The 20,031-nt window shown below is 55.1% G+C and overlaps 6 protein-coding genes across 6 annotated transcripts; 2 read left to right on the top strand and 4 right to left on the bottom strand.

Moving 5' to 3' along the window:
- Positions 1-293: 293 nt before the first annotated feature.
- MSH3 (Mismatch repair protein msh3) lies at positions 294-3,775 on the bottom strand (the record flags this gene model as incomplete). The annotated part of the gene is made up of 3 exons (XM_051469777.1): positions 294-375; positions 429-2,928; positions 2,989-3,775. 3 exons carry the CDS (start codon positions 3,773-3,775, stop codon positions 294-296), a joined length of 3,369 nt encoding a protein of 1,122 aa, XP_051326608.1.
- An 800-nt stretch (positions 3,776-4,575) lies between these two features.
- On the top strand, positions 4,576-6,370 carry J4E85_005531 (uncharacterized protein; the record flags this gene model as incomplete). The annotated part of the gene is made up of 2 exons (XM_051469776.1): positions 4,576-4,840; positions 4,890-6,370. The coding sequence occupies 2 exons, from the start codon at positions 4,576-4,578 to the stop codon at positions 6,368-6,370; spliced, it is 1,746 nt and encodes a 581-aa protein (XP_051326607.1).
- Positions 6,371-7,230: 860 nt separating this feature from the next.
- Positions 7,231-9,280, bottom strand: J4E85_005530 (uncharacterized protein; the record flags this gene model as incomplete). The annotated part of the gene is made up of 3 exons (XM_051469775.1): positions 7,231-8,521; positions 8,822-9,141; positions 9,191-9,280. 3 exons carry the CDS (start codon positions 9,278-9,280, stop codon positions 7,231-7,233), a joined length of 1,701 nt encoding a protein of 566 aa, XP_051326606.1.
- A 564-nt stretch (positions 9,281-9,844) lies between these two features.
- On the bottom strand, positions 9,845-10,999 carry J4E85_005529 (uncharacterized protein; the record flags this gene model as incomplete). The annotated part of the gene is made up of 1 exon (XM_051469774.1): positions 9,845-10,999. One exon carries the CDS (start codon positions 10,997-10,999, stop codon positions 9,845-9,847), a length of 1,155 nt encoding a protein of 384 aa, XP_051326605.1.
- A 793-nt stretch (positions 11,000-11,792) lies between these two features.
- Positions 11,793-13,743, bottom strand: J4E85_005528 (uncharacterized protein; the record flags this gene model as incomplete). Its single annotated transcript, XM_051469773.1, has 2 exons — positions 11,793-13,651; positions 13,722-13,743. 2 exons carry the CDS (start codon positions 13,741-13,743, stop codon positions 11,793-11,795), a joined length of 1,881 nt encoding a protein of 626 aa, XP_051326604.1.
- A 3,610-nt stretch (positions 13,744-17,353) lies between these two features.
- On the top strand, positions 17,354-19,873 carry J4E85_005527 (uncharacterized protein; the record flags this gene model as incomplete). The annotated part of the gene is made up of 2 exons (XM_051469772.1): positions 17,354-17,536; positions 17,585-19,873. 2 exons carry the CDS (start codon positions 17,354-17,356, stop codon positions 19,871-19,873), a joined length of 2,472 nt encoding a protein of 823 aa, XP_051326603.1.
- Between the last annotated feature and the right edge of the window lie 158 nt (positions 19,874-20,031).

Genomic DNA, 20,031 nt, shown 5'->3' with positions numbered 1-20,031 from the left:
AGGAGATCCGCTGGCCATTGACTACGATCACAACGATGTGGACATGATAGTCATGAAATGAAACAATGACAATACACCACAAGCAAGAAAGTGACATGATCTTATCAACGGTGATGTGATTCGTTTGCGCGATTTAAACATTTCGGCAAGACCTCAACTGGCGACGCAGCGATGCGTTGTTGATACACGCAAACCTACTACCCGTATGCACCGTCATCAAACGCCTGATGCTTCCACATTTTCCGAGGAACGATGGCTCGTCGCATCTCCATATAATACAACACGTCCATATCTTACAGCTGCTCGATACCCTCAACAAGTCGATCAAGACTTGCTTCCGATCCCTCAGTCAGCAAACCCTTCATCATGCGCGACCTACTTAACGTTAGCACTCATTCTCAGCACCTTCCGCCTTGGGTACGACTTACAAGTTCCCCAGTTTACAAGCCCCCATGCTTTCCTCAAGCTCCGCACTCTTCACCTCCGCCACATCAATGACCTTCTCCGGTACCCTCGCCAACCGCGCAACGTTCAGCCCGTAAGACCGGTGGCTGATACCCTCCGTAGCTTCATACAAGAATACCACTTCCTTCCCGCCATTCTGCTCTTCAAAGCGCATGTGGACGTTCTTCAGCTCACCGTTGGGGAAGCGGCCTGACAGTTTGGCCAGATGCTGGTAATGCGTGATGAACAGCGTGAGTGACTGTAAGTCGCGGATAACATAGTCGAGCACTGCTTCTGCGATGGCGACACCGTCAAAAGTTGAGGTACCGCGACCCAGTTCATCGAGAATGATGAGGGAACGGGGTGTTGCGGATTTGAGGATGTCGGAGGTTTCGTTGAGCTCGACCATGAAAGTTGATTCGCCTTTGAGCATGTTGTCGAAAGCGCCCATGCGAGTGAAGACCGCATCTAGCATGCCTAGTCGCGCTTCGGTCGCGGGGACGTAGGAGCCTATCTGCCCCATGATGGCGATTAGAGCTGCGGATCGCACATAAGAGGATTTTCCGCCCATGTTGGGGCCTGTGATCAGTAGGGCACGGGTAGAATCGTGTGAAAGGGTGAGGTCGTTGGGGACGTAGTTTTCGAGGAGCAGTTGCTCGACCATAGGATGCCGACCACCGGTGATGTTGAGCTCGATGTTGTCTGTGAAGGTCGGCTTGACGTAACCTGGCTGGTTTGCCAAGGTAGCCAGGGAGAGGAGGGCGTCGAGTGTGGCTAGAGAAGCTACACAGTCCCGCAATTGTTGATACTTGGACGAGATCTCCTCTAGCAAGCCCATGTAAGCTTTGTCGCATGCCGCCGCCAGCGACTCCTTGTACTGATCTCGCTCTTGTAGCATGCGCTTGACTTCTGGCGTGTGGAAACGCAGTGTAGTCTTGGTAGCTGAGATCTGCTGCCACGAGGCAGGTACTTTCTTCTCTTCGGGTGCCTTCCTCTTGACCTCGATCAAGTACTCAATGCCAGCTACAGTGACGAAGTCTACTTTGCTCTTCCCCAGCTTGGCAGCTGCATCTTTTCGGTGCGTGTTGAGATCGTCTTCAACAGAGGCAATGCTCAATTTCAGATCGTTGATATCTTCGGCCTCATGTTCTTCACGGAAGAACGAGTACTTGTCGTCCTCTTTTGCGGCTTTGGCGTTGATCCTCTCCAGGAAGCTGTTCAAGTCATCGTAGATCTTCGGAACATTCGAAACAGCTTCGCTCAGTAATGACGAGGAGAAACCACTCTTTTCGGGTGTCTTCGCCGACAAGTATTGGCTCGAAATCTCCTGCAGACTTTGCAAAGCTGCCAACAGTTCTGGCCTAGTACACTTCTTGTAGTAGATGCGGATGAGCACCTTTTCGAGATCTGTCCTGATCTTTCCGAGCACGAACTTGAGCTTATCGACAGGGATCGTGTTCTCGCCCTCTTTGAGCTCTTCCACCGCTGCTATGCGCTCTTCTAATCTCTCCTTGTCTATGAGGGGTCGGCCAACCCACTTTCTCAGCAACCGTTGCCCAAAACGGGTCTTTGTTCTGTTCATGGTCCAGAACAAGCTGCCCTTCGAAGTGTAGTCCGTTTGGTTCTGGTAGATTTCCAAACTAGAGAGTGTGTTTCCGTTCAAGAGCATGTAAGACCTGGCACTGAAAGGCTGGAAGTACTTTGTGAGATCGAAGACGTGTTCCAGGCCGTACTCGCTGAGATACGTGATCATTGCTGAGAGGCAGATGGTTACATGCTCCGACAACTGATGTACCTTGTCCAGAATAGCGCCCTGCTTTTCTGAGTCTGCTTCCTGGCTGGACTTCATCTTGCCCGCGTAGAAATTCGAGATGTGGCTGTAGGCTTGTGCTGCCATTGTTTTAGGCTTTTCTACCCTCTCCACCCGCGATCTGTCTCCGAACACGTTGGTCTTACTTGCTGACAGATGCTGGATCAGCTTGTCTGTAGCCTTGGACAGGTCGCCGACTACGAGAAACTCTGCCGGCGCGATGTGAAGCAGTCGCGTCTCGATCTCGCTACGCATGAAACCATCTTCGAAGTCATCGTAGATAATGTCGCCAGTCGCAGGCTGGACGGCTACCAGCCCAACTTGCACTTTCTCGTCTGTACCCCAGCCTTTTGCATTGCTCTCGGTGATGCAAAGCAGATATCCGGTCGACTGTACGCTTGTGCCTGAGCCTTCGGTAGGCGCCTCCAAACCCTCAACATCGTCCACGTATGTGCCTTTGGTGTAGAGATTGGTGAGCTTCCTCACGAATGGAGCGTTCCTGTTGGTACCGGCGGCTTTGAGCGCGGCTGTCTCCAGTTGCCTCACCACTCCGACTTTGTGGTTTGCTTGTACAAGACGTTTGACGTGGACTTGCAGTCGATGCGTGGGGAAGCTGGCGGACGCGAATCGGTCGAGGTGGGCTTCGGAAGGGTGCTCGTCGTATCTGAATTTTCCTAAATATTGGTACCCCAAGTCAGCTACGTGTCACATTAATTTCAGCCTGGAGTTCCTACCCGGTATGCAGACGATGCCCAGTTCTTTCGATGCCGTTCTTGCATCCTCGCCAAAGAACTTGTACTTGTACCCAACCTCCATAACGATGACGGTATCCAGATGCTTTCGCTTTATGTCCAGGTATTGTATTTCCATCGGTGTCAGCTTATGTGCCTTCTTCGTCGCAGCGCCCTTCTTTCCCTTGGGCTTCTGGGGTGGCTCGTCCTCTTCCTCCTCGTCGCCCTCGCCTTCCTCGCCATTGGCGTTGGAGTTGTCCTCAGATATGATCTTGTTGCGCCTCCTCAGCTCAGCAAAGCTGTCTGGTCGACCGAGCTTCTTGACAAACTTCTCGTGTAGCCTCTCCTTCTGCTTCTGCGAAGCTGCGGCATCCACGTCTTCTTCAGGGTGCTCTTCCCGTGGAGCAGGTGACGAGGAGAATAGAAACTTGGACGTCCTGTCGGCGGCTCTCGCGGGCTTTGGTGCAGACGTCTGTCGGGGCGAGTCACCTTTTTCGAATCTGACGCGCTTTGAGGGGGAGGAGCGACCGGAGTCGTGAGCTCCGTCGTCTTCGTCTATGGCGCGCTTGCGCACAGGAATTGACTGCGAGACTGGAAGGTCATCCTCGTCGTCGTCTTCCTCTTGGGGTGCGTCATTGGCTACGGGCGGAGAAGGCGCCTTGGGTGCTGGTTTGGCTGCGGGTTTGGGCGTTTGCGACGGTTTCTTCGCGAAGAAACTGGAGATGGTCTGCTGTGTGCCCTTTTGCGACGACTTGGGCTGCGACGACGATTGGGTACTTTTTGGCGCCATTGGGTGATTCGTGGGGTCGCGACGGATGGCGGGTGTACGTGTGGAGAAAGCTAGAGACGCGTCAGGCAGGCGACGCGCACCGCTTCAGATTACATCACGGTGTCACGTTTTCTGGCATTCGTCCGCATGCTTGGCTGCTACATTATCCAGGAATACAGCTCTAAAACTTAACCTTAGTTTCCAACTTACAGTTTTGAACTATTTAGTCCAACGGCAGCTACTATCATGATCATGGTCGCCTCGCAGACGCACTGGCTAGGTCGAGATCCAGCCCTGAAGCTTGACAGAACGACATGCTGTCAACGAAGCTTAACAGCTGCTTGAGCCGTAATGTTCTCAGGTTATGACCAGACATACGACGATGCATCCATCCCCAGCATTTCTCTTTGCTCATACAAACACCCCAGCACGCGACACCGTTATCACCCCCGCCTATCTCCGACCAACAACGGCCCGGCTTCGTTATCTCAAGTAACGTCGATAGGCCAAACTACGCAAAACCACAAGTATATGATTACCTGAACATGTCCACGCTCGGCCCGCAATGGTGCATTGCGACAGCTTCGCACGCAATCCCAGCCTCGTGCGTTTGCAGCTTCCTAATCCGTCCCAGCCGCGTACCGTTACCAGTTATTGCCGTGGCTATCACCAGGGCGAGGAAGGCAGGGCGCAAACGCGGGATCCACCAAGCCGACTTCGGCTAGTATATAATCTGCACGATGAGCACTTGGAATGCGGCGCGTTGGCTTGGTGAGCTTGTTCTTCCTTCCTCTTTTCGTCAATACTGTGCTGCTGCGAATATGGCACGCGGTTCGCTGGTCAAGTGCTTCACCGGCCTGTTGACGCTGCAGAGTGTCTTGGGTACTCCGGTCAAGAGCGGGGAGTCATGGTCCTCGGATTACCCTGCGCCGCCCATACTGGAGGACGGCCAGTTGGGCGCTGTTGCTTCGGAGAGTGATATTTGCAGCCACATTGGTATTGAGTTGCTGAAGTTGGGTGGAAATGCTGCCGATGCCATGGTAGGTACTGTGGCGTGTGTAGGTGTGGTCGGCATGTACCATTCAGGTGAGTATCTTCCTAACATCTTGACTGAATTGTATTTTAACAACTACAGGCATCGGTGGAGGAGGATTCATGCTCGTCCGCGCACCAAACGGCACGTATGAGTTCATTGACTTCCGCGAAACAGCCCCAGCCGCTGCATTTGAAGACATGTACAAGAACAACGAAGACGCCAGTATCAACGGCGGTCTCGCATCCGGTGTCCCTGGTGAACTCCGTGGTCTTCAACATCTTCACGAGAACTACGGAGTCCTGCCATGGTCCACTGTCCTCACCCCAGCTGTCAAGGTTGCCAGGAATGGCTGGAGAGTCAACGAAGATCTAGTCAAATACATGGTCTCCGCTACTTCCTCATCTAACTTCCTAGTCGATGACCTGGAGTTTGCTCTCGATTTCGCGCCCAAAGGACGTCTCCTCCAGCTCAACGAGACCATCACGCGGAAGCGCTATGCCGACACGCTCGAAACCATCGCCCAGGACGGTCCCGACGCATTCTACAACGGACCCATAGCAGAAGCCACAATCCGTGCTCTGCAAGCAGCCAACGGAACCATGACGCTGGCCGACCTCTCCAACTACACCGTCGCCATCCGCAAGCCCTCCACGATAACCTACCGGGACTACAAGCTCACAGCCTGCAGCGCGCCCTCAGGCGGCGAAGTCGCCCTCGCGACACTGAAAATCATGGAAGGCTACTCCCACGTCGGCGACCCTTCAAACATCAACCTAACCACGCACCGCCTAGACGAAAGCATGCGATTTGCCTACGGCATGCGCGCCGAACTAGGCGACCCCCTCTTCCTCTCAGGCATAGACACATACCAAGAGCAAATGCTATCCGAAGCCACAGCCAAAGAAATCCGATCCAAGATCTCCGACACCAAAACGTTCGACGTGTCGTACTACGACCCCGCTGGTCTGGAATCCCTCGAGACACCCGGAACGAGCCACATTGTTACCGCAGACAAGAGCGGCATGGCCGTTACACTGACGACGACGGTGAACCTGCTTTTTGGAAGCAAGCTCGTGGTTCCTGAAACTGGTGTCATCATGAACAACGAAATGAACGATTTCAGTATCCCGAACACAACCAACGCGTTCGGATACATCCCCTCGCCAGCCAACTTCATCCGTCCCGGAAAACGCCCTCTATCCTCCATCTCGCCCGTCATCGTCGAGCACCTCAACTCCTCGTCCATCGCTAGTGCGTTCTACGTCGCTATTGGCGCGGCGGGAGGAAGTCGCATCATCACGGCCACGATCCAGAATCTGCTTCATATCCTCGATGGGGAGATGACGACGGCGGAGGCGCTCGCTGAACCGCGGATTCACGATCAGTTGGTGCCGGCGCAGGTCAGCTTTGAGTATGGGTTTGATAATGGGACGACGGCTTTCTTGAAGGGGTTGGGCAGTAATGTTACGTGGGTTGCGCCGGGGTCGAGTACCGCGCAGGGTTTGAGGCGCTTGACGAATGGCACTTTTGAGGCGGCGGGTGAGCCCAGGCAGAAGAATAGTGGTGGGTTTGTCGTGTAGACGGGCTCTGTGAGTGCGGGTGGTGTTATGGCTGTACGGCACCTATGCGTCATGAATAACCTCAAGTACTGATGAAACTCCTCCACTTGGACGTTCACTGTGCATGATGTGGTGATAGTCTTCACTTTATCTTTTGTAATATTTTGTACAAATACATCAGCTCGATACGAGCGGCTACCGACCAGACGTTACCCAAGCTAACACAAGGTCTCTTACGAGTACGTCCTCTCATAACATCGATATCGCATGGAACGAAGAAACAACGCCAGGAATTTTACAGTGTAGACAACAGAATTAGAGGAAAGTGGGCAGGATGGTTTACCTGAGAATGAGACAGACAGCGCGGGTCTACCCATGGCTTGGAGCCTACCCATCAGAAGGGTGGCTGGTTCGGATAACGCAATCGCATCAAGGCCGTTTGCCTCGACGCAACGTACGGAAAGCTGACCATACATTACTTGGGGCGCAGGATTCGAATATGGAAAGCTCGGGTGAATGGGGATGGTCACACCTCGTCTGGGCAGTACCGTCAGTCAAGCAACGGAGAAAGGGCTTCGAAGAGGCGCATACCAAGTTACTATCGCACTCCTAGAAGCGGCTTCGGTGACCAGGCTTTTGAGGCACAGGAGGAGCAGTAGCGGCGTCTTCGATCTGCTTTGCACTGTATCGAACACGCAATGTCAGCAAGCATAATGAGAGGACGAGAATCGTGGTGTATTACGTTTTCTAGTGATCGTGCAGGTGCAGGAAATGGTAAATACTAAAAAGTTCAAGAAGGGGTATGATAGACACTAGAGAGTCATGGTTCGACCAGCAGCGCGCATCGCAGTTTCGCTGTGCTGGGGAGACCTAAAGCACAACTACTTGCGCTGACGTTTGTTTGCTGCATTGTGAGGCTGTCCTTTACGTTTCTTCTGGGATGGGAGTTGGGAGGGGTCGCTCTTAGCAGATGATACATACCCATTGACATCCTTATCCAGCTGCATGTACTCCTCGGCTGCGTCCTTGCCACCACGATCCATCAAATAAGCCATGTAGTAGTGGGAGAGTTCCTTGGAGACGTCTGCGGAGAAGCGTCCCTTTGTGCGCATCAGCTCGTGCACTGCCTTTATGCGGGTATGGCCCTCTTCCTGATCGGGTGAGGGTTGTGCGATCTCGAATTCAAGATATTTGACCCAGAACTCGCGCGAGTCCAGGAAGCGCTCGTGCTTGTCCTTGAACACTTGACGTGCCTCATCGACGCTGCCCTTGCATTGCCAGAGTATGCGTGCCTGCTCAGCAGCTAGTATGCCACCGATGTGGTTATTTGAGCGACCGATGTGCTCTTCTAGGAGGCGGACGGCAGCATCGTTGCCTTCGTGGCGTCGCTCTACTCCGGCTAGAGCAATGAGAGTCTCGGTGTTTTCGGGGGCTTCGTCGAGAATGGCCAAGTAGATATCGCGTGCGACAGAAGTACGGCCGAGCTTCTCCTCGAATCGCGCCCAGTTCAGGCGTACTTCAGGAGCCGAGATTGGTACGAATATGCAGCTAGCCCTCATGTAGATTATCCTTGTGTTCTCTGCATAGTCTTTGCCCTGTGAAAACATCCAGCGGGCGTAACGCAGCCAGAACTCGTCGTAGAGTGCGCAAGCAACGAGGCAGCGCTCGTACAGGAAAGAAGTGCGCTCAAAGTTACCCTGCTTCTCCTCGTACTCTAGATACTTGCGCCAGTTCTCAAGCTCGGCATCTTCGAGCTCTGTGACGTGGAAGTAAGCCCGCTTGATGGTTTGCTCAAAAGTCCAGCGGTTGGTCACCTCCTGCTGTGTCTTGCCATATGCGGTGTAGTAATGCTCGTGGATCTTGTTGCGCAGTTGCCGCTCGATCTCAAGCGCCGGCTTCTCTGGTTGTCCTTGGTTCTCCAGCTGGATCGCCTTGTTCATCTCCTCGAGGGTATCGGGGTCGACTAGCTCATCGACTGGTCGGCTGTTAAGCAGGACGGAGAACTTCTCGAAGTATCGGGCGAATTGGTAGATGGGCAGGTGTAGAACACGGCTGTAAATTTTGGTGACATTGGTTGGCTCGCCGATGCGCTCTTCGAACTCGATGTATTTGTCCCAGAACGGGTGGCTCTGGAAGTCAAGACCAACGAAATGAGCACCGCGCTCGAACAGACTATTAGGTCAGCATGTTGAAAGTAAGTATGGGGAGGGATAGGAGGGGGTGATCTTGCAAAGTAACCTCTCGTGCCATCAGAGGACGGCAATGCCATCGACTTCAGAACTCTAGCAAACGATCTCGCTCTTTCGTGGGGCATATTGTAACGGGGCAGTAAGAGGGTGCATCAAACGGCATGCAACGAAACTGCGTCAGGTGTGCAGGCGCAACGCCAGGCTGCGCCAGACTTGCCGCTGGCTACGGCGAGATTGAGCCTGCGAATCGGGAGGAGGGAAGGGGAGGAAAGGCAAGACTTACTCTCGGATGATGTCGTTGTCGTGCGATGTGTCCATCTTGAAGGTGCAGTAGTTGGCCCACAGGTCGACCGAGGGTGTGATGCACGAGACGCCGCGCTCGTAGACCATCTCGGCCGTCTCGGTGCCGCCAATGGAGAACTCGAGGTCGGCATACTTCTTCCAGTATCCGAAGAAGAGCGGGAACTTGGTCAGGAAACAGTCGTACACGTTGCGCACCAGTTCGATGGCGGATGGGCTGGAGTTGCGGGTGACGCCGCCCTCGAGGTCAGAAGCGCGAGTGACGAGCGCTTCCCATCTCTCAAAGTCGTCTTCGTTCTCTACCTACAGCATGAGTTAGCACGTGGTCGCGGTCAGGTGGGGTATTACTCACGACTGCGCTGAGAAGCTTGTTGATCTCACCCGCAGCTTCCTCGCCCGTGTAGTGTATCTGGGCAATGCTGCCGCGTCCGGTGGTGAGCATTTTGTCGCGCGTCAATCGGTGCCGGTGGGTTGTGTCTCGTGATCGGGGGTGAGAGGAGTGCGACGGAGGGTGACGGGGAGCTGGACGTGTTGGGGGCTTTGCGACAGTACCGTGGGAGCGTCGAAGTTGCGCCTGAGATCGCGTCGGCAACTTTCGTCAGCGACGCCCTCTAGCGCCTTGGTACGTGCAGCGATCTTCACCTAGTCTGCAGCCACCATGTACAGTTACGCTGCTGATTTACTCAGTCACCGGCAATACATCTGAGTATTGGATCTTATACACTTTGAAATTTGTCGCTTTCACTCGTTGTTGAGGTGCACACTTAATGTTGAGACATTCACGATGTACATCCACCATGCTGCATTCACTATATCTTGGCAGTGATGATGATGATGATGATGATGATGGGAATATCACTCTCGATAATTCCAACTAGAATGAATTCTCGCAGCGGCAGAAAGCCACTAAGGTATCACTTTCATAAAGGGCTACATCGACCCTGTGACTAACACACCGCACCCATGCTACACATTGAAGTACCCGTAGATCCATCTACGACAGTACTCAGACGGCACTCTCTTCTTTCAAGAACGGAGCTGTCTCGTTCACCGCAAACGAAAACGGGCTCTTTCCCACCTCGGGGCTTCGTGGACTTATCGGTAGTGCAAACAGCCCGTCGTCCTTGTCATCCTCATCTGCAGGTCCAGGGGGATCCCGTGACTGGAACATGGGCGCAGGGCCGGATAGAGCATTCAGTGAACCCATCATGCCAGCGCCTTGCTGCTCTGTAATGAACTGCGGCGGAGCCTGGGGGACGACCTTGCGAGGTGGCGCTGCAGGCTCAGACTGCGGTTGCTGTGGAGGTTTCGCCGCAAGTGCCGACGGGTTGGCTCCCTTGAAGACGGAAAAGGAGCTAATGGCGATGTCTGAGGACTCAGGTGAGAGAGGGTTGGAGAAGCCCGGCATGCTGCTGCTGCTCGGTGTGAGGTCTCGCTCGCTCGTGCCCAGTCGCAGGCCCGCCAGCTTGTCCATCAGCCTGCCTCCGCCTGGAGATCGTGGGCTAGCTGGACCCTTCATCGGGGCTAACGTCGGCTCCCCCAACGAGATGCTCAGGCCGGCTGGTTTGGCATTGACGCCAAACGTTGATTCGATCCACTCCTTCTCCTGCACCACCATGAGCAGGCCAATACCCTCGACGTTGTTGCGCGACTCGGCCTCAATCTCTTTCTGCAGGACCTGTAACCGCTTCTTGGCCCAGATGGTGTGCAGCACGCCCTTCTTGCCGGCTGCACGCGCGGAGGCTCCGAGTTCAGGCGGAAACAGGGCGGGCAGAGGGTTGGTGTGCCAGACGACAGGCGATATACTAGCGTCCTGGGGCCGTAGCGTGAGTGTGACGCTGGTGGGCACCGCAACGCCCGGAGGCAGCAGGAAATACATGCGGTTCACGTCGTTGGCAGGCTGGTCGTCGGCCGGCAGCACGCGCGTGCTGCCGTCCCACGAGATGTGCCAGTCGCCGCGCACCCCGCGCGTCGTGTCGTCGTCCTCCCACTCTACCATGAGGATCTTGGTGCCCGTCGTGGCATTGGCGTGGCCCGCCTCGTATTCGTAGCGGGCAAGCGCGTTGGTGCTCGAGATGCTCGGCGACTCGACCTCATCCTTCGCTGGCTGCCGCGTGCTGGTGTCGAGTGAGGTGAAGGGAACCGGCGCTGGAGACGCCATGGCAAAGGTGGAGTTCGGATGTCGAGGGCGCGATGCAGGCGGCGCGGTGCAGTACGTCTATACAACTGGGTGGGGGCGGAATACGAGTCTAGGTGTTAATAACGGCCACGGCAAAATGGTAGTCTCTACGGGCCCGCACTCGACGGCGTGCAACGCGATGCAGTCGACAGAGCCTAGATGCTGCCCCCGCAACCTGCTTGCAACTTGGATGGCAAACTCGAAGCGGCCGTTGTGCTGGTCGTCTGTTGCTGTACGCGTCGACTTGCAGCGTCGCAGTCCGCCCCATGTTCTCGCTAAAATTAGAGGCCTCTCTTCAGCAGCAACCCTCTGCAGCCAATCACCGTCACATATGCACCAAAGAGGCGTTGTAATCTTGAGCGATACGCTCGTTTCAGCTTCAATTCTCTCCTCCATCCATGGGCGCTCACTCGAGCCCCATCCAACTCTACTATACATGTTGGCGCCTGGGTGCTGCGCTAGCTTCCCATGCACTCCATGTGCCCCTTTCCAAACACGCCCCAGATTCGGCCGTGAAATCGTCACCCGTAAAGTCCCTCCAACGCCATCCAGTCGCTGCTGCTGCGCCCTAGAAATGCTGCATTGCTCCCGTGGAGCCAATGGTATCCAAATTACAAAAAGTGGGTATCGTAGTGAAGAAAATATATGCAAAGAAATAAGCAAAGCGCTTTTGTGGTGGTCGAAAGAAGTATGGCAAGCGACAGACGCAGAGAGAATGTAGTTCGCGAAGAGAAACACCAGACCAGGATGCATACCAGCAGAAGAGCTAGGCTTTTTAGATGAGTAAAAAGTCCCAGTTCTTCTGGCGCATCATGTCCCGCCAGTGGACACTCTGGGTGTTGCCCTTCGCGAGGTTGTCGTCGTTGACCTGCCATACCTCTTCCAAGAGGTTCTTGACTCGTCCGTACGAGCCAAAGTTAGCAGCCTCGCCCAAGAGGGCGGAGCGCTCAGCAAACATGCTGCGGAATCCTGACTGTTGCACCGAGACGGAGCCAGCGACCAAAAGGGGCCATACAAGGGAGCGGTCAAATCCGTCGGGTCCGGCAGGAATGTACTCCATAGCCTTGCAAAGGGCGCTGACCAGGTTGACGAATGTGGCCGATGTGCGGTCGAAGTCTGGCACTAGGCTGCACAAGTAGATCCGGGCGGCTAGACGGTACACTGCCGTCATGTTGCGGCGAAGCTGCCTTGGGAGAATCTCGCCGGTAGATGTGTAGGCGCTGTTGAGCGATCCCTGGGGAGGCTCAGTCAAGCTGATTTGCTCACCGAGGAGCTTGATGTGCGCGCAAAGCTGGACAACATCCATGTTCTCGTTCTTCAGCGCCTCGAGGCAAGCGATCTCCGAAATCAGGTACATGATGCGATCTTCACAGCCCATGAGTTCGGCGAGGCCAGATGATGCGTCAGCGATGAGCTTCTCGCGGTAGGTGTCAGCGAAAGATGGTGTCCTGCCCAGCATGGTAGCGCCGAGAATGTCGATCCAGGAAGCCAGTGTCATGTTGAAGGGAGGCTGAGCGTGTGCTTGTCCGTTCATCGCGATCATCTGCGCGGGAAGCTCGAGCCTGTGAACAAGGTTCTGGACTGCTTCGAAGTGGCCATGCCACGGGATGTCCATCAGGCCATCGTTGAATCGGCCGACTGAGCACTGGAAGAAGATCATACCAAGCGCGGCCTCGAGAGTCTGGCCATGCTGGCTGTCGCTGTAGAGCGCCGCAGTGAGCTGCTGAACAGTTTCTCCGCGATGCCGTTGAATGTCTTGGTCGATCTCTTCTCCCACAAGTCCCTGGGTGGTCTTCATGTGTAGCGCAGAAATGCTCATGCAGCAGTGCAGGTAAGCCTTGTTAGACTCCAGAGCTGGAATGATCACATCGCGCTGCGCAGCGCCGGGCTGGTTTGTCTCAAGAACCGGGAATGCTGTGGGCATGATGTTGTCGAGGAAATGGCTGAGAAGATGACGATCACAGTCTTCGACCTGAATGGAGGGCTGGTGTGATGGGCTGAAAGCACCGTAGGTAGTGTAGTCAAAGATGGGAAATTCGAGGGGCTCCTCAATGTACGATTCGCGGCGCTCGAAGTAATCTTTCTGGATCCAGTCGTCCGTGGGATAGATGTGAGCGGGCGGAGTCTGGTAGTGACTGTAGGATGACAGTGTGGAATCGCGACGAGTGGGAATGTCGTTGATGAACATTTGGCTCTCGGTCTTGATGTCGATGTCGTAAGGTACGTAGTGACCTGGGTGGGTGAAAGTCGGGGCGAACATTGGCGGAGGCATTGACGAGTTGTAGAAGTCGGGTGTGACAGTGGGGTTGAAGTTGTAGTCCAGCGAGTTCTGGGAGTCGACAGATGGCGCGCGAGTGCAGCTGACACCGTCTGAGAAGGTGTCGGCAGTTTGCATGGAATGGCACAGGCTTGGTGGTGTGTTGGTGCCCATTGCGCCGCTCTGTGCTGTCTTCTCATTAAGCTTGGTGCGCTTGATGATGTTCTTGATGACTTCTTTCTGAGTCCGCCTTTGTTCATTGTTGCTCCACCACATTGGCCTCTTGTATTCGCACTTGAGACCAAGGTGTTTGCAGGCGCGGCAAGATGGTTTGCCCTCATCACACTTCTTCCGTCGCAGGCGACATGTGAAGCACCCTGCAGAGGTCCCGTTAGTCAACCGTCCATGCGCAGGATCCCTGCATGTCATCGAAAGGGTGGTCCTTACCTGATCGTGAACGACGGTGCATTTTTGCTGCAGCTTGTTGCTTTGCTGCATTAGCAGCATTTGTAGTCCCTACCATGGTGGAGGACTGTTTGGTAGCGGATGGGGGAGCGGACGAGGAGGACATGGACGCTTGATGTACCCAGAGCGGTGGTATATGAGGAAAGCCAGTAAACAATGCGGCAATAACGACTAACGCGCGATGGGACGATTCGTAAGGGACAGGATGGCAGGGCTCGACCGGGCTGCTCGTAATTAAAGATGGGTATTCAAAGCCTGACCAGCGGGCTTGATGTGAAGGAAGGAGCGGAACCAAATTATGCGGTCTACCTGTTGCGTGGAGAAGTATTAGTGAAGGACATGTACCTTATATCTACCACGAACGGCAGAATGTTCACAAATATTGCTGAATCTATAATTGGAGTCCCTGCTATCAGGCCGGGTGGTCATCCAACGGGAGGGAGATGCGAACGCCATGCAGCACACGCACACGGCACACTGATTGGACGACTAGTCCTGGCGTGCAGCCTGATGTCGACATTTGGGGTCATTCTGTGCTCCCAGCTATTTTGGGGCTCTCTACCCGCCGCGCTAGAGCCAACAGCAGCACTTAGCGCGTATATCTCCACGGCTATCGATCGGCTTACTGGTCCCCGCAACGACTTTAGCAAGTTAAATGACCCATTTAGTACTGGAAGCATATTCCCATGTCGCCTTGAGAGTTTTTGCTGACCGGGGCCGTATGCCTTGATCCCCTCTTGTGCCAACCTCCTTGCGGGGCACTATCGAGGTGCGTCCAAGAGCGGCCTAGGAAGTACATGAAGCGGCTGCGATAAGTGGCCGGCCCGGACGTTACTGGTGGCCTTGTGCAGTGTGCAGATCCCGTACTGCAGTATGCCAAGTATGTAGATGATGGCATAGCATCTGCAAGTCCCATGTACGTGGTGTATTGGTACCTGCCCGCGTGTCGACACCAACAGAGGTACAGCGACTCGTGGTCCCACGAGATGCGGCTGCTACTCGAATCTATTCGCCTGTGCTACGTGCAGCCAGAACGTTCGGGCTTTTGCGGGCAGAGTCACGCAGACTCGAGGCGGCCCAATTCGCGTGCACGCTGTCGTGATCATTTCCACAGCGGGACTTGACCAGCTAGTAGCTAGGCGAACGAAAACGTAGACCGCATTGTCGACCAAACACGGCAGGTCGGTTGATGGTGTTTTCCCGAGCTACGCGGTAGAGGACAACCTTGGAAGTAGAGTGGGTGAGCCTTCGAGTAACGCGGCGAGTTAGCATGGCACGACAGGCAGTGGCATCCAGTCAGCGTGCGCTCCCACGCGAAGCAAGTCGCTTGTGCATGTTGACGGGGTTGGAATTTGCAGGACAAGCTTTCCCTAGTGAAGCTGTGTATCCAATGACAGCATCCATCGTCCTAGCTTACACTGCGGGGCAAGCCACCGGCAAGGAAATCTCGGTGGGTGACAGGGAAGGGCCGCTGCTAAGTATAGGCCCTTAATTATGTTGCCGGCTCAAAGTAAATGCCCATAATTAGTCGACCTTCGTCATGCCTGCAAGACAGGTGAAGCGAGACCCGTTCGGGATGTGATACCACTTGCTAGACGTGCGATTGGTTACCGACAATTACAATCAATACTTGGTAGTCCACGAATGGCCCTCTAGCGACTAGGTACCTCTTCGGACGGTTGGGCATGCACGGGATTGCTCACCTGACAATGCGCATTCATGCTTTGGCCGTCATGTTCCCGCTGAAAGCCGCTATCGTTCCCCGGTATCTGGATATGATACTGCCTTCCATGCATCCTGTTGGATTCCTTGGGGTGATGAAGATGAGGCGGATTAGATTGAGATGGCCAATCTGGCCAACGGCACAATTGGACAATTTCATCGCTCGCTTTCGGGCACCACTTGTGGTAGTGGTGATGAAAATCTAACCGGGTCTTGAGCGCCATGCGCAGAGCTTTCGGAGCCGGATGCTCACGAGCAGTTTGTGACTCCTCGTAATGCACGGAAATGTGGGACGGTAGCCGTTCTGCTGGTATTTCACGAACTATGCAGCACGTAGCACAAGAGAAAGAAATTCTGTTCAGCTTGGCGCGGTTCATCGAGGTTGCTGGGGAGCATGCTTGATGCTTGCACAACTTGCGGTCTGGTAGTCTGGTCGTGGGAAGTCGTCTCCGCACGCTGATTCGCCTTTGGCATCCACGCTTCAACGAGGCCATGGTGATAGTGGAACACCAGACTCAAAAGATGCGGCTGGCCGCAGGACCACTCAGTCACGGGGTCGTGGTGAAGGAGCTCTACGAGCGACCGTTGGTCGGCAAGGTAATGAGGGTCCCATGGCGAGCCGTCGTGGATGGGCTAGGTGCTAGGTGGTGGTGTGCAACGGTCGGAGCGGCGGTATGGCATGGCATCGCAACGGTAGCAGATAGCCGGTGGGTCACTGGGGACGCTTGTGGGATGAGTCAAGGTTCGGGGGATTGTGCTAGCATGCTGATTGTGCTAGCATCCAGGTCGCACGACAACGCAAAAGACATCGAGGTAGGTCCGACGGGCAGGAGAGTGCTCGCACTGCTCGGAAAACGCGACTACAGCGATGACGACAGGCTGGTGTGCTCGAGTCGGCGGCGGCGCGCACGGCTGCAGGCTGCACACAGCCGTCGAGCACGGAACGCATCCGCATGTGATATGGTTGTGCCAATATCGCTTGCTGCATGTCGCTGATGAGGCTGTCGGCTAGCGACCTCAACCAGCCACAGTCCTGGGACCCAGTCGACGCTCCGAACCGAAGCTTCACCGACACAACGCAGCGGAGGCTCGACGGTCAAGTGACATTCAAAATGACCTGCCATGACTTGGTCGCGGTGGCGGTGGTGATGCGACTGGACGAAAAACATCCCGAGGTACGTACTCTGGGGCTGCGCAGGCACCGCGAAGCAGCCAACAGCACGCGGGCACGGCATGGCCAGCTCAGATCGTCGTCGCATCTGCACTCGACAAGCGGCGACGCGATCCGCTGCCGTCGCGACCCTGATCCTGAGTGGATCCGTGAAGGCCCTGGCCTCTTCATGCGTCTGGCCCGCGCTGCGAGGTATTAATGGCAGTTAATGTCCTCATCGAGCAGAATTAGCCCGCCAGCCAATCTGCAGCCCAGCGAATGGGGGCCGTCTCACGCCCTCTCAACGCTCGAGTCTAAGCGCCAGCCTAACCCTCGACCAGCATGCGGGCGGGAAAGGCCCGGATTCACATTGGCCGAGAAGCGGTGTCGCTCGTCGAGTCGATGGCCTCAGTGGCCGGCTTAAGCAGGCATGCGCTGTCTCGTGCAGCTCAGAAGTGTGATATTGTCGAACCACACTCCCCCACCGTCAACGGCGCCCAAGCAGCCTCTACAAAAGACTCTCAAGCGCTCTCCACCCGAAGGGTCCCTTTCTCCGTTTTCGATCGTTGTGCTGTTACTGTGTGTGTGCCATGCTCGCGACACTCGCCCGGAATAGTTGTTAGCAGCCTCCCGAACAACCAAATTCCCTCTCACAGAGCGTGTACGCTCCAAACCCGTGATCATGGTAAGCTAGACTCACAGTCCTCTTCATGTGCGGTTCTGACATCCCGATCAGCAGGCCATGACACCCATCACCCCGCTGGAGCCGGGCGTGGAAATGTTCGAACGAGGAAAGACACAGTCGTTCTTTTCCAATGCTCTAACGGCCCGCTCATCGCTAGAGCGCCCGGTTTCTCACATCAGTGTCGCATACACCGATATCGAGGATGATTCTAGCGAATTCGAGGAGTTCAGTGGCTCATCTGTATGTATATTCTGGCCCTCCAGTATATGCGGCACTGACTTTCCAAAGAGCGACAACAGGCGAAGTCAAACAACGATTTCTACCTTCGAGGAAGTACAGACACCTGCGGAAGAAGTACGACCACAGTTCGCCTACTGGCCAGAACGAAAGTCAGTCGAAGGCCCCAGAGGACCACACCTCTTCCGCGCCTCAGTGTCGTCTAGCGACTTTCCGTTTGACGAGGGCCAAGTAATGCAGATGTCGCCTCTACTGCCAAAGGAAACTCCACTTCGTCTTCCAACCTCCTTCCGAGAGGCCACTCCCGAAACGATTGTCCCCCAGAGAGAGTACAACAATATCGCTCTCGCCGTTGCCCACTTGGACAACGCTGAAGTGCGCGCCTGGACTTCCAAGGACGTTGCTACCTGGATGTATCAGAACGGATTTGAAGACGACGTAATTGACAAGTTCATGGAGCACGACATCTCCGGTGCGGTACTACTGGATCTGCAATTCGACGACCTGAAGGAGTTGGAGATTCAGTCCTTTGGCAAGAGACACCAACTGTGGAATCAGATCGATTCCCTGCGCACTGCCGACGGGCTGATGTCGCCAACTGCCCCAGCAGCCATTCCAACTCCCTTTGAAGACATCGAACGACCATGCACAGAGGCACGAAACAGGTCCAAGAGCAAGGGCCGGAAAGCTAGTCGACGCGATAAGTTGCGAGGGAACCACATGACAGACGACGTTATCACACCTGCGCATTCCGTCTCCATTGTAGCGATCGAACAGCTGCTTCCCAAGCCACACGTGTGCGCAAAGGGTGAACGATGCGCCAAATGGAGGAAGCAACAACGGCAACTTGCCAGACTTCAACAGGAACACGGCTTCCCGATCTCGCCCGAGAAGGGTGGTCACATCTTCATCGCGGGTGATCCAGGCAACCCCCAAACAGCATCCCACGCTGTCGAGAACGTCCACCGCCCGAACTCAGAAGCTACCCCTTCTGTTGTGGTGCCGTCTGTCGTAGCATCGTCCGACGTCCTCGGGCCTGGCCAGCTACCTGATTTCAGTCTTCAAGACCTAGAAAAGTTCGAGCAACGCGACCCGCAAGACAATGTGCGACAGTTCCTCACCCTACAAGGCCAGCAGCAGCCCTTTGTCAGCGCTACTCCCATCGAGGCTCCTCCAACCCCGCCTACAGAATCATACCCACCTCGTCCCTTCTTGGTGATACCACAGCAATCGCACTACCCGCAGGTTTCAGCCTTTTCTGCATCTACATCGGCGCATACAACAAAGTCTTTCGATCCATTCAGTCGCTCACCCTCAACTCCAGCTCTACACCCCCCAGAGTTCATGCCAGCACCTCACTCAAACCTCAAGAGCCTTCCCAAACTGACGATTCCCCCCGCACGCTCAATGTCTGCCCAACCGGCTGGTAACCCACGCCAAGGAGTCCCAGTACAACAGTACCTCGCACCCGACACCGCATTCTCGCCATGTAGGACAGCGTCACCAGGTGGCGTCTACCGGTTCGGCACGCCCTTCTCCGAGATGGACGTTCCTGTGACTGCTGTGCAACAGGAGCCACTTAGTCGCGACACAAGCCAGTCCGTGCCTCCGAACATGCAGTACCAGCCCCAAATCCAAAGAGTTGGATCGCGTCACGACCGAAGACGCCCCTCGTTGCCCATGCCGGCGCTTGCTGAGGATCGCGTGTTCAGCCCAACCGCCCACTCAGACGACGACACCCTGCGCGGAACCATTTTCGACGACTCGGTCAGTACTAGCGACAGCGCTGGCTCGTCGCCGCTCAAGACTACCCAGCCATTCGCCAGCGAAGCTAGTGACACGATTGCGCCTTTGCACAAGGGAGGCTTTGTGTACAAGGGAGTGAACCACCACGGATGGATGAAGAAGCGCCGCACGAAGCTTCTGCGTCACGAATGGCAAGACCACCACTTCCGCCTCCAGGGCACACAGCTAGCTATGCATCCCAATGAGCTGCCGTCTTCATCCGCACTGCAGACGATCGACGTGGACGACTACGCAGTAGCATGCTCATCCATCGCTTCCAACAAGCTCTCTGCTAAGTTCAAGGCTCTGAAGCTCTCCTCGGGCCATCACAAGGAGAAGTCAGCTGCTTCTACTCCTGCCTTTGAGTTCCAGCTTGTGCCTGCCGCACCTGGCAAAGGCGATGTCAAGAAGGTGATGCCCAACGGCAAGGTCCAGCACTTTGCTGTGACTACCAAAGACCAGAGAATTGACTGGATGCGTGAGCTCATGTTGGCTAAGGCCTTGAAGGCTAAGAGCGACGGCTACGAAGTCAATGTCAATGGCGCTAACATGTGATGGCTACACTTACATGGCCATCACACTTTCCTTTACTAGTCTGTTTTTGTTTCTATTGTTTTTGGTCTAGCAAGCGAGCGTATGTTTTGTCTATTCTTGGTTTCTGCGCAATCTCCTCTTCCTCAGTCCGATCATGATCCGCTATTATACCCTTTCCG

This window comes from Alternaria conjuncta, assembly GCF_024043145.1.
Source record: "Alternaria conjuncta strain BMP 0040 chromosome Unknown scaffold_7, whole genome shotgun sequence".
In the NCBI taxonomy this organism is placed as follows: domain Eukaryota; kingdom Fungi; phylum Ascomycota; class Dothideomycetes; order Pleosporales; family Pleosporaceae; genus Alternaria; species Alternaria conjuncta.
Note: the sequence above shows the minus strand (reverse complement) of the source record. Positions and strands in the feature narration are given on the sequence as shown.